Consider the following 12,804-nt stretch of genomic DNA (forward strand, 5'->3'; position numbering starts at 1 on the left):
CCCGAACCCCTCTGCAAACCGCAGGGAAGGAGACCTGCTTGCTCGGGGAACGGGAGAGCAAACCGCGGCGAAGCTGGTCTCCTTTCCCGGTTTGCTCTCGCGTTCCCGAACCCCCTGCAAACCGCAGGGAAGGAGACCTGCTTGCTCGGGGTTCCGGGAACGCGAGAGCAAGCTGGGGAAGGAGACCAGCTTGATTACCAGAGGCTTCCTCCTTCCACGGAGGTCAAGGAGAGCGCTGGTAAGTGTTTACATTGGATTACCAGCGCTGGATCACCAGCACTGGATCCTCTACACCCGAGACAAAACGGGAGTACGGCCAGCGCTGCAAACAGGGAGTTGCAGCGCTGGTGATGCCCTGCAGATGTGTACACCTTCAAAGTTGCAGCGCTGTAACTCCCTCACCAGCGCTGCAACTTTCTGATGTAGACAAGCCCTGAGGTAGTGTCTCAGCTGTGTTAGCATACATTAAACTGTCCCTCTGCTCCCTGAAACATATCTTGCTTTTCACCACATCTGGGGTTATAGGTTCAAAAAAGGAGGGCACCATGCTATGGGTGTAATTAGATATATGCATATTGCACAGGTCACACTGCCTGCTGTTCCCACATTGGGCATGCAGATTGCATACACTGCATGTGCAAATGGACACTTGTACACCCAAGCCACCCTTTGCGTGCCCGACTGCATGAAGTCCTTGTGTCCATAGTTACTTTACATACATGTGAATGCATATAGTTTGCAAGATTGAGGCAAGTGTGGAGAGCACATCCTCAAAGCACACAGCTGCTTTCGAATGCCTTTGTCCCTACAGCATGAAGAAAATTTGATCACTGGCCTTTCCATGTGCCAAGCCTCCTTCTGACACTATTGGTCATCTCTCGGAGGTTCTGTACTTCAATTTTCCACAAGCGCCCAGCAATGCCAAATACAAGCTGTGTATTTTGCACCTGCCACTGAGCAGCCCCTGCCCTTTGAAATGGCAGCCCCTGATGTTTTGATCTTTACGTTCCAAGCAGAGTTGATCAGACAAAAGGGACAAATATTTTACAAACTTTTTGGGATTTTCCTCCATCCCCAACTCGAAGTTCTTCTAGTTTCAAAATTTTAAATGTTCAAGTTTGGAAAACACTGACCAGCTCTAATTCAAATCCTCCTTGGGAAGGATAAAAACATACCTTGTTTTAGCTGGAAAATAAGCATGTGATTTCAAAATGCAAGAGGACGTTTACTGTGATGGGTGCCCATCTGTGGCTAACTCCATACAATACCAACAAACAGTTTTCTGGTACCAAAACCTCCCCCACATCCATGACTTTTAAAGGGACAGTTCAACAAAAACACATTGGATAGTTCAGTACATCTCTACTTACTGTTTTTTGTGTTTTCTTTCTTCCTTTCTTTTACTTTTTGGGCTTGAGGAACTAAATAAGAAATGGCTAATTAATTGGAAGATTTCAGTTCTAATCAGCCAAAACAAATCAAACTAACAGGACATTGTATCTCAGAAATTATCCGCATGTTTTGTTCACCACTGATGCAAATGGACACAATTCCATTCACGCCAATGGTCTTGGGTTTACTTATCCCAGTAGGGCGAATCTGGTCCATTGATTTCAGTAAAAAACATCTTGTCCTATGAGCCCCAAACAAAGGGGGATCAATCAGCCCACCTGCCTTATAGAGAAAGTGGATGAAAACTATATATCGAATATACATGTATTGGTATCGGTGGACTTACACCACTGTAAATCTGGAATAAAGCAGCAGTGACTTGGGTCCATAGAGCCAAAAACTTCAATGAGTAGGTGTAGCAAGGCTGAGTGGGGATAGTGAGGGACCATTACACTCCTTTTGGAGGGTGGAGCCTAGATAACCCCGCCCCCCTCACCGGAAGTACTGGGGTGTGGCTGGAAGTATAAAAGGCTGGCCCTGCAGCACAGCTAGGGGAGAGCCTGTGGAGGGGAAGGACGCTCTGCCGTGTCCCTGAGAGGAACTCTCATGGGGCGGTGCCCAATCCACAGACGCCGACAAAGTGTGGCCCGGAATGCCTGCTGCCATCTACCCTGAGTTGCTCAAAGAGGCCTGGAGGCTAGAGGTACCGAGCCCCACGGTGGCAGGAAGTGGCCCAGGGGCAGCCCCGAAGCAGCTGGCTGCAGAGCCAAGGGTGGCCCAGTCGGCGTTTTGCGGCTGGATCCCTGCCGACGCTGGGGCAGCCGATTCTGCCCCTGCCAGGGCCCTGGGCTGGGATGTGGTGGAGTAGGGTGAGCCCGTGTCCCCCTGCCACCCCACCCCAGGGTGGCTGACCCCCTACACCGTGAAAGGAGGCTCTAGCTCTGAAGAGGAGCTTACCACTCACCTGTAGACTGTTTTCTTTGCTGGCTGCCTGAGCTCTCCCCAGGCTAAAGTCAGCCCTGTAAGACTGTTTTGCTTGCTGGCCCCTGAGCCTACTCAAGCCCAGGCCTAGCTGTAAAGTGGTTTGCTTGCTGGCTACCTGAGCCCCACCCAGACCAAAGCCAGCCATGAGACTCTTGCTTGCTTGTAGCTTGTCCCTCTCCAAGCCCAGGACTCAGTTCCCCTGGAAGACTGTTTGTTTGCTGGCTGAACCCAGCCCTGAGACTGTTTTGTTTGCTGGCTGCCTGAGCTCCACCCAGGCCACAGCCAGCCCGAATAGACTTGGTTTAAGGGCTGACGGCTTGAGACACCCAAACCCAGGCAAAAGCCTGACAGGGACTATTAATCATCCAACCCTATTAGGGGCTCTTGCTTGCCTCGCAGACTCTGGTCTGGCCCCACAGGACCAGCCTGAGTGGCCTCCCTCCGAGAGGGAGACTGAGGGACCATTACAGTAGGATACAATGAGCTTCCTGCACAAGGCCCTTCAGATGATGGATTCTCGTCACAGCGTAGGTTTGCTGGTAAATCACACCATGAGAGAAATGCAGTTTCAGAATGCAGGCCAAGCCACTACAGATCTGCCTCTAGAAAGAGGTTTCATACTTTCCTGAGCTCAGCTTTCTGAAGCTGCACCTCTCCCCACTAAAAAAGCCCCTAGAAGCTGTCTTGGGAACACAAGTTTTTCATTAAAATCCACATTCTGGAACCTTTAATTACAGTCCGGATGAAGCCCCAGCCAGCACAGTAGGAAACTGACATCAGAGACTAGCTTGCTCAGTTATAAGTTGAGCCCTGAAGTCTGTACGTTTAGGACGGAGTTTCCAGCCAGCCTTTAAGCTCGTTGAGCAATCAGAGTAAGAACTTTTAACCAGCAGTGAAGTCGGAGGGAGGGTGGCTTCCACTCACTGACACTGGACCCTTACAGCTAACAAGGTTGCAAATGATGTCTGGTTTTGACAGTGCTGTGGCACCCAAGGGACAAATTAAAACCCAGGAACTATTGGAATGCCTCAAAGCCGGGATCCATAAAGGGAAAACTGTCAGGCCCTTTGGTGTAACAGCACAGCAGGCCACCACTGCAGAAAATCTTCCAAATGCCCTTGCACATAGGAAGGCAAAAATAACACTCAGTGAATGTATGACTCCTATACTGTCCGTCTAAGTCTGTGCACTCTACCTTTTAATATTTACCAGTTCAAGGAAGGGTTAACCTTAACCTAGCTATAAATATGCACTCCAGGAGCTGGATTTAGTGCATGGCCTATGCTTGTATGTGCTGGCAGAAGTTCACCAGGGGTAGCATTCACCCGTGTATAGAGAGACCAGCATGAGACCAAAGCACCACTCAGGTCAAGCAGCACATACAGTTGAATTCCACCCCAATGGAAGAGGCTGAGGTGGCCCAATGAAGCTTTAACCTCAGATGCTCTGCGGGTGGAGGGGGAGCCTAGGGTGTTTCATAAGCTCTGCTAGGTAAAACTTACACCTTCCTGCACCAGCACTAGCAAATCTGGACGTCCCTAGAGTCCGATGGTGTTTCCCATCACTCCATGTGGGCAGAATTACCCCATACTGCGTAAGTGGGTGGCAAAGCTTTCAGAGCCCTTACCTGTGTCTTCTCTTCTTTGAAGATAACCTGCAAGAAGCAAATATATAAACTGAATGTAGATGTCACTGTGGAATCAACACACACTGCCACATTTGTTCAGAGACAGACACATTTGAACTAGCTCCCTCATACAGACAGTGGAAAGGTGTTAAAATGGCTCAGAGAAGAGTCCACCCCACAAGGACCTTTCAATAGACCTCAGCTGCCATTTAGCCACCTAAGGATATGTCTACATTGCGAGCTGGTGACATATGTCCCATCTTGGGGAGACACAACCACTCTAGCATGCTAAAAATAGTCTATCTGTGGAGGCGTGAGTGGTGGGAGGAGCTAGTTGTTGCCCCGTGTATGTACCAATCTGAGATGTGAGGCACGTACTCGGGTGGCTAGTCCCTCTTGTCCCGCTTCTTGCGTTGCTGCAGTTAGGCTTTATTTTTAGTGCGCTAGCTCCGTCAGAGCTAGTGTGGGGCTAGGAATCACACTCCCCTACGTGCCAACCTTCCCAAGATAGCTTAGCCTGCCAGGAACTGAGCTCTTGGAAATGCTGGTAAGTGTCCCAGTGGGAGCTGCTGCCTGCTGAGTGTTTTGAAATTCTGGCTCCCGTTTGTGGGTGCTGAGCACTTGACAATCTGTCCGTGGGTGGAAGAGCTCTGTTGAGCTGCGTCTATTTATTCCTCTGATTGGTTGAATTTTCCCTGCTGGTGCTAATTCAGCCCTGCAGCCTTGGCGGGGAGAGATGAGCCAGCTCAATGGGCAGCTGTAATCCGTCTGTATCGAGCAGTCAGGAAGGCTCCTTGCCTATCAGTTTTCTTTATTTTGGGCCAAATCCTTGCCCCTGGGTTAAATGTGGGGTGGGGGACCTAGCACAGCCTCTCTGAAACCTGACCATGTTGGTTCTCTTGCTCTACAGGCCTTACTCCCTGATGATGGTGGTGGTGGAGGGCAGGATTCGAACTGATGCAATGGTCAAGCCTTGTGTTCTAGGGGAGTTGATTCTATACACATGCCTGTTAGGAGGGTTAGTAACATAATGTAGGAGTCAGGCCTGTCTATAACCGGAGATAGAAGTTTGGGTCTTGTTTACCTGTTTGAGTTTTGATTTTCTTATATTCTTACTAACATGCGTGAACAAAGGAAAAAGACACTGTGTGTTGCTTCTGCCCAGCCAGATGGGTTGTTAGTATAATGGGAACAGATAAGAACAGCTAACGTGTTACTGGGCATGGTGGGAATATAATGCATTGAAGATGGCCTCAACTCCTATCTCAAGGCAAGGTCAAGCAACCAGTCGGAAGGGGCGATGGGGGACGAATGGGAAGGTTAACGAAGCACTAAAAGGCCAAAGCAATGCCTGTCCCTCACCATAGCACAATCTCACTCCTTCCCCCTCCCATGGGATACAAAAGAGGTGGGACGAAGCCCCCAGACTCACAGCCCCCCAAAATGGAACATGACCATAAATTGTAAGAGGTGGGACCAAGGGCAGGTGTAATGATGCCTGCTTAAGGAGCTGAGGAATGGGACACTGGGAAGCAAGGCTCAGCGGCGTCAGCACTATGGATATGCTTGCTTGAAACTAACCCCAATCAACATTGCTTGCACTTCGGACTTCTGGCCTTCTGCTTTCTGCCTGTGTGACAAGAACCAGGGAAGGGGGTGAAGGGAAAGCCCCCTAACAATGCCCCACAACCCATTTAATACTACAGATATGTGGGCCTGAGTCTGATCTCAGGGACACTGCTGTAAATCTGGAGCCTCTCCATTAACGTTAGTGGGCCTGGTTTGCACCGGGGTCATCATTTACACCTGTGTAAAGTGGGTGTTAAAGGCTGCTGTTCTGAGTGGAGGATCGATTGCCCCTGCTCTGGACCACATACATGGCTACACAACGTGCAAAGCAGCAGAGGATCCATCGGGCCCATCATTGCTGGGGCAGGGTACAATCTTGGGAGGAATATGGCATGCTCCTTTGTAGTGAAATGCATTGGAGGAGTCTCTGTCCCTCTCTCTCTCTCCCTGAATATTGGGCTCAATTTTCAGTCTTTTTGTTTTGTCTCTTTTGTAAGACAGTCCTGGCTTGTTGGTTCAATCAATTATAAATACATGAACTTTCCGAGGAAGATGGCACCCATTGTTCTCAGCAAATATTGGGTCAGTGGTTGGAAGAAGAAACTGGAATGTTTGATATTTAAAAATGTAATCGTGCTCTTTCCATTAGAGATGGGCCTGAGCTAGCCAGCTTGGAGCTGGGGCCAGCTCACGGCAGGCCTCCTGCTTTGAAGGCATTCAGATCTACTTTTGGCCTGTTGGAGAGAGAGATGCCTGCTGGGAACACCCGAGCTGTTCTAAATGTTCGGGCTGGGCCGGGGGTGGGGTGGAGCGGGCTGAATATGGCATATCGGGTTTGTGTTTGAGCCCGTCACTGGTTCCAATATTTGGGTTCTTTTGAGGCTCATTGAACTAGTAACAAAGCAGGATGGAAATGGGGTGACAGAGGATGGGGGCCACGGGAAACTCAATGGTTTGGGCTCAGACGGATTCCTGTAAACCTTGCCTTTGAGTTTAGTCCTAGCCTTCCATCCTATTTCTAGAGCCCCCACCCCCGGGACATCAGAAGGCTGCCTCATGAGCATTTGCACCTCCTTGAGTTGTGTAGGGTGCCATTTGGGCAGGTTTCAATGGTCTGGCGTTGAGGCCATACGGGAGCAGTCAAGCTGAGCTGGCATGTGCAGGCTACCCTACAGCTGCTTGGTCCCAGAATTCTGCAGAATTTAAGCTTCCATTGAAAAAAGAGGGAAAAAACCAAAAGAGCCAATGGCTAGGAAAGAAACCTGGCCCAGCGCTGTCTGCAGGAGTCTGCGGACAGACAGACACTCGTTTGGTGAGCAATGCGGACAGCCCATGCTTTAATGCCAAAGCCTCTGGAGAACAAAGTTGAATTATGCCCGGCCCTGCGAGGTCTGCAAGGGAAGAGGGAGGGAGAGCTGGCAGCCTCCCTGCCCCTTGCACTCCTGTGCAGAGGCTCCGCACAACCCTTTGGAAGAGCACAGGTGTTGCTCCCTGGTAGGCCAATGCAGCTACTAACTTCCTGAGAGTGGGAAGGGGTGATAAGGGTGTCAGAGATCCCATTGCAGTGGGAGCTCTCTGGGTCAGCCAGGATCCCTCCCAGAGACTCCCATGCACCACTTCTGTCTCACTTTAGCCCAGGGTTATGTGGGAGTTAAGAAGCGCAAAGATGTCGCCCTGGCCATCCCCACAGGGCCAGCATTGCCCAGACAGCAGGGCCAAGCAGCATGGACATCCTTTACCTCTAAGCCTCCTTCTAACTCAAATCACCCAGCTGCACTCAACCGCCTTGCGTTCAGAGCCTGGGGAGGAGCAGATGCTGGGCTTGGGGCTGAGCGTTTTAGGGGGAATACCTGTTTCTTTTTCGTTTCTTTGAGCTTTTCTTCTTCTTCTTCTTCACAGGTGAGGGGCTATACGATGGAGACCTGGGGAACAGCGACAACATGTTACTTACTGGGCATGTGGTGCTCCGAGCTGGAGGAGTCTGTCTGCTTGGGGTGAGCGCCTGGGGACACAGGGGTTTACCACACTCGCCTTTCACCCAGGAGACCTGCATTCCAGTCCTTGCTTAGAGGACAAGCGAAAACTCATTCCCTCCTGGCAGGTGTTGTTCCCATCAGGAAATTTGCCATAGCTGCCAGGCAGCGTGCAGGGGAGGCCCAGAGGACTGCAGGTCTGGGTTGAATCAGAGAACATTGCCCAACGTGCTGCAGCAGGGTCCCTTTGGGTCCTGGGTGCCCACATCCCACCATGGCCCGACAGAAAGGGTGACATTTCTGCTCAAGCTCCAGCACTGTGTGGTGGGGGTATAAGCAGCTTTGTGCTGACTGCTGAGAACAGCCTAAAGAACTCAGTGCAATCCCCACAGTCACTGTATTGCCCCCCTCTCCCAAGGACTCAGGGAATCCCCCTCTGTCACAGCCCTGGCTCCAGTACAGACATGATCCCCCTTCCCCCTGCATCACCCTAGCTCCCTCCTGAAATAGACTCGCCAGTTCTAGGTCTCTTTCCCCTCATTGCAAGTCTGATCCCTAGCGCTGCCGCAGCCGGCATGGCAGTTTGCAGAGAAGGGGGTCACACGCTGACTGCTGAGCCCTGAAATGTGGTGGTGGGGAGTTGGGCCCCTAATTTGGAGGGCAGGGATGCTGGGGGAGGGGAGGGGAAGGTGAAAGTGTATTAGTAGAGCTGGGGGAAGCTTGTATAGCATCTGACTGAACCAGGCTGGGATCCAAGCACTGACTTTTCCCGGGTCCGAATATTTACAGAATCATAGAAATGTAGGATTGGAAGGGACCTTGAGAGGCTCTCTAGACCAGGCCCCCTGCACTGAGGCTGGATTAGACCATCCCTGACAGGTGTTTGTCCAACCTGGTCTTTAAAACCTCCAATGATGGGGATTCCACAATCTCCCTTGGAAGCCTATTTCAGAGCTTAGCTCCCCCTGTAGTTAGAAAGTTTTACCTGATTTCTAATGTAAATCTGCCCTGCTGCAGATTAAACCAATTACTTCTTGTCCTACCTTCATCACTGTCCTTTTTATAACAGCCCTTAATATATTTGAAGACTTATTGGATCCCACCTCAATCATCTTCTCAAGACTAAACATGCTCAATTTTTTAAACTTTTCCTCATCGGTCAGGTTTTCTAAACCTTTTCTCATTTTTGTTGCTCTCCTCTGGACACTCTTCAATTTGTCCCCATCTTTCCTAAAGTGTGGCAACCAAAATTGGACACGGTGCTCCAGCTGAGCCCTCACCAATGCTGAGTAGAGTAAGACAGTTACGTCCCATATCTTAACATATGACACGCCGGTTAAAACGCCCCAGAATGATATTAGCCTTTTTCGTGAGTGCACCATGTTGCTGACTCATATTCAATCTGTGAACCATTATAATCTCCAGATCCTTTTTAGAAGTACTACAGCCTAGCCAGTTATTCCCCATTTTGTAACTGTGCACTCTTTATTGAATGTCATCTCACACGCTACCTGGGAATGTCATCTTGTTGATTTCAGACCAATTCTTCAATTCGTCAAGATCAAGAATTCCAATCCTGTCCTCCAAAGTGTTTGCAACCCCTCCTAGCTTGGCATCAGCTGCAGATTTTAGAAGCATACTCTCTACTCCATTATCCAAGTCATTAATGGAAATCTTGACTAGTACCAGACTCAGGACTGACGTGTGGAACCCCACTAGATATGTCCTCCCAGTTTGAGTGCGAACCACTGGTAACTACTCCTTGAGTAAGTTCTTTCAACCAGTTGCGCCCCCACTTTATAGTCATTTCATCTAGCCCACACTGCTGTGGTTTGCTATGTTTATAGACAGTCAGAGAATGACAGTTCTGAAAAGCAGATTTATTTTTTCACAGCTCTCCCTGGCCTTTTTTTAATCAGGGGACTCTTCCCCTCTAGCAATATGTTGAAATGCAAACCCAGGCTCTGGATTTCTGCCTGGTTTGATTGCAATGAAGACATCACATTTATTTCAGCAGCTGAGTGTGCTGGGTGGAATTTCCCCATTTCAAGGCTGCCGGAGCTGCCACAGCTTTGCACGGCTGCCACCTCCTGGCACTGATTTTTCACACACAGCTTATGCCTGAGCTTTAGGTCCTGGCAGCACAGCCCTGCCCTGTAGTTGCTGGCTTAAGGTTATGGGTCTGAGTCCTGCTATGATAAAATCAAGGTATTCAGACACCCTGGTGATGGGCCTGGTAGAACGACCTTAACAGAATAGAACATGCACCATGAAGTCCAGCTGAAAGTAATATGAAATTAGACAGGCAAAAAACACAGGGGCACGCTCTTAATTTGCACTTAATTTGAAATCTTTGTAAGTTAGGAGTCCACATACGTTTGTGGGTCTGGGGTGCTTAGTGCAGAATTGTGCCCTCTGATCCATTTCCTAGTGTCCGGCCTAGTCTAGTTTTAAAAGTCCCGTGAGAAGGGTCTTCCCCTGTTTTCTCTTAGGGAGGCTATTCCATGGCTTAACAGAATTCACTGTCGGGATATTTAACTTGATATTCAGCTTTTTTCTCTTGATTTCACCCCACTGCTTCTAGTTATACCTCCTGGAACCAGGCTAAACAATTCCCTTCCTTCCTAGGAGCTAACATCGTCTTTCCCATAGGATCACATGCTCTCCCAGCTGTCACCTAGCCTGGGAGATATTTTCCCTTTGTCTGGGATCTGAGCAGCCACTGGTCTGTGGGGCTTCCCCCTCTCTGAACTCACCTCCTCCTCTTCTTACGTGTGGATTTCTTTTTCTTTTTCTTCCCCCGGGATGGGGGTGGTGGCGTGTACTCCTCATCGTGTGAGGGGCTTGAGAGAAAAAAGGACAATCAGTTGACCCATGTCAATCAATCTTGTTTCCATCCACTTCCTCAATTCCCAGATAGTCCTGATTGAAGGACGTTTTCTGAATCTTTCTGCTGTACCATGAAAGATTGGGTTTCATGGCAGATCTATAATGTAGGGTAAATGCTTAATTACCATGTCATGAGCAATTTGGTCATGCTTTAAATTAACTGTCTCCTCTCGGGATTTAATATATATATATAATGAGATAGTTGCTGTATGTTACTCACATGCCAGTTGATTATTTTAAAAATATTTATCGAGGTTAACAGCTCCGTAACGGATTTATAAGTTTTGTTACCCTCGGTAAATACGTTTTAAATAATTAATTGGCATTTAATTCGCATACAATAATTAAGGCAACTAGATACATTTCTCTAAATTTAATAAGAGTTAATGTATGTTAAACAGCATCTGACTACAAAAACTTATTTATTGAGGTGTTATGGTAGTCTAATGAGATATATCTCTCTTATACAGTTGTTAAACCTCAGAAAAATATGTTCCTGGGTAATTTTTTTTTTACATTTTGGAACATACAGCACATAATCTCATTATGTTTAAATTAAATGCAAATACTGTAGTTAAATGAATTTGGGGCACTTAGTTTAAACTATGACAGTTAATTTGCAGTTATCCGTTAAGCAAACCAAACATTCTTAGGAAGGGAGGAAGTGCTGTCTAGTGAGTAAAGCAAGTGATAATGAGTCAGGTTTCCTGGGTTGTATTCCTGGCTCTGTCACTGACCTCCAGTGACACCTTGGTCCAGTCACATGGAGTGGGATTTTCAAATGTGCTTAGTGATGATTGGCACACAGCTAAGCCAACCCTGAGCACTTCTGGAAATTCCACACAGCAGACGCTGATTTTCAGAAGTGCTGAGCATCCCTAGAGGTCAAGTGGATTTGCAGGTGTTTACAGCTACTGAAAGACAGGAGGGAGAGTGTTGCAGTTTGGGAACCCTAAAATTGAGGCCTCCAAAATTAGTGGATACATTTGCTTGCATGCTTCTGTGCCTCAGTTTCCCCATTTGTAAAATGAGAGAACACCTGTGTCAAAGGGATGTTATGAGACTTAGTTACTATTTGGAAAGTGCTTTGAGATCCTCAGATGCAGAACCAGAATAGGAGCTAAGGACAAGTATTAACAACAAAGTCTTGGTACATGGACATCATCAGGGCATGAAGATATTTAGAACGACAAGGCTGCAGAGGGAGGGGGAGGAGCTGTTCTGCAGCTGTCACTGATTTACATTCAGGGCTTTCACTGCACTTTACAGGGCCCAGGGTAGAATCGGTCTTATCTAGGGCTTGAATTACTACCAAATTGACGCTACCATAAAAAGCCAATTGTTTAGTGTTTTTAATACACTTTTTTATAGCCCTACAAAACTAACTGTGATGCTAATGTTTTGCTCATGAGCCATGAATAACTGAACAGTAAAAGTATTTTTGGAACGTGTAAAGAAACTCTCCTTCATTGCCAGGGCTCAGGTGGTAAATGTGTAGCAAGCAGAATGCCCCTCCCTCTCCGGCCCCCCAAGTTATCTGCTCACTAGTTTATTTTAACATGGAGAAATGGGTCCCATCACAGATATATTACTCTGGCCAGCATCAGGAGAGCAGCAATCTTCTAGTTACATAGCTACCTGGAGCCAGACTATCACTGCTGAAAGGGGGCCAGCATCTGCTACCCTTACTCACGACTGAGGCGCACTCTATTCCATAACAGGAAGGAAAGCACAGTCCCGTGCCTCAGAAGATGTGTGTTCAATTCCTGGCTGAGCCTAGGTGACTGTGGGCAAATCAATCAGGTCCAGAGTCTCAAAGGTATGTAGGTGTAGGGATTTATGGAAGGCAAAAAAAGAATGTGAAGAACAGCTAGCTGAAGACTCCAAAAGTAACAACAAAAATGTTTTAAGTACATCAGAAGCAGGAAGCCTGTTAAACAACTGGTGGGGCCACTGGATGGTCAAGATGCTAAAGGAGCACTCAAGGAAGATAGGGCCATGGTAGAGAAACTAAATGAGTTCTTTGCATCGGTCTTCCCGGCTGAGGATGTGAGGGAGATTCCCAAACCTGAGCCATTCTTTTTAGGTGACAGATCTGAGGAACTGTCCCAGATTGAGGTGTCATTAGAGGAGGTTTTGGAACAAATTGGTAAATGAAACAGTAATCAGTCTCCAGGACCAGATGGTATTCACCCAAGAGTTCTAAAGGAACTCAAATGTGAAATTGCAGAACTATTAATTGTGGTATGTAACCTATCATTTAAATCAGCTTCTGTACCAGATGACTGGAGGATAGCTAATGTGATGCCAATTTTTTTAAAAGGCTCCAGAGGTGAGCCCAGCACTTACAGGCCTGTAAGCTCAACTTCA

General features: G+C 48.0%; 1 protein-coding gene across 1 annotated transcript in view; it reads right to left on the reverse strand.

Moving 5' to 3' along the window:
* Positions 1 to 3,999: 3,999 nt before the first annotated feature.
* Positions 4,000 to 12,804, reverse strand: part of LOC115661082 (serine/arginine repetitive matrix protein 4-like) — a 114,993-nt gene continuing 106,188 nt past the window's right edge. The window contains exons 3-5 of the mRNA XM_030583209.1: positions 10,302 to 10,388; positions 7,423 to 7,494; positions 4,000 to 4,030 (exon numbers count right to left, since the gene is read on the reverse strand). Coding sequence (XP_030439069.1) covers positions 4,000 to 4,030; positions 7,423 to 7,494; positions 10,302 to 10,388 — 190 coding nt within the window. The remainder of the gene's footprint in view (positions 4,031 to 7,422; positions 7,495 to 10,301; positions 10,389 to 12,804) is intronic.

The sequence above is a fragment of the Gopherus evgoodei genome, chromosome 13, assembly GCF_007399415.2.
Source record: "Gopherus evgoodei ecotype Sinaloan lineage chromosome 13, rGopEvg1_v1.p, whole genome shotgun sequence".
NCBI lineage: Eukaryota > Metazoa > Chordata > Testudines > Testudinidae > Gopherus > Gopherus evgoodei.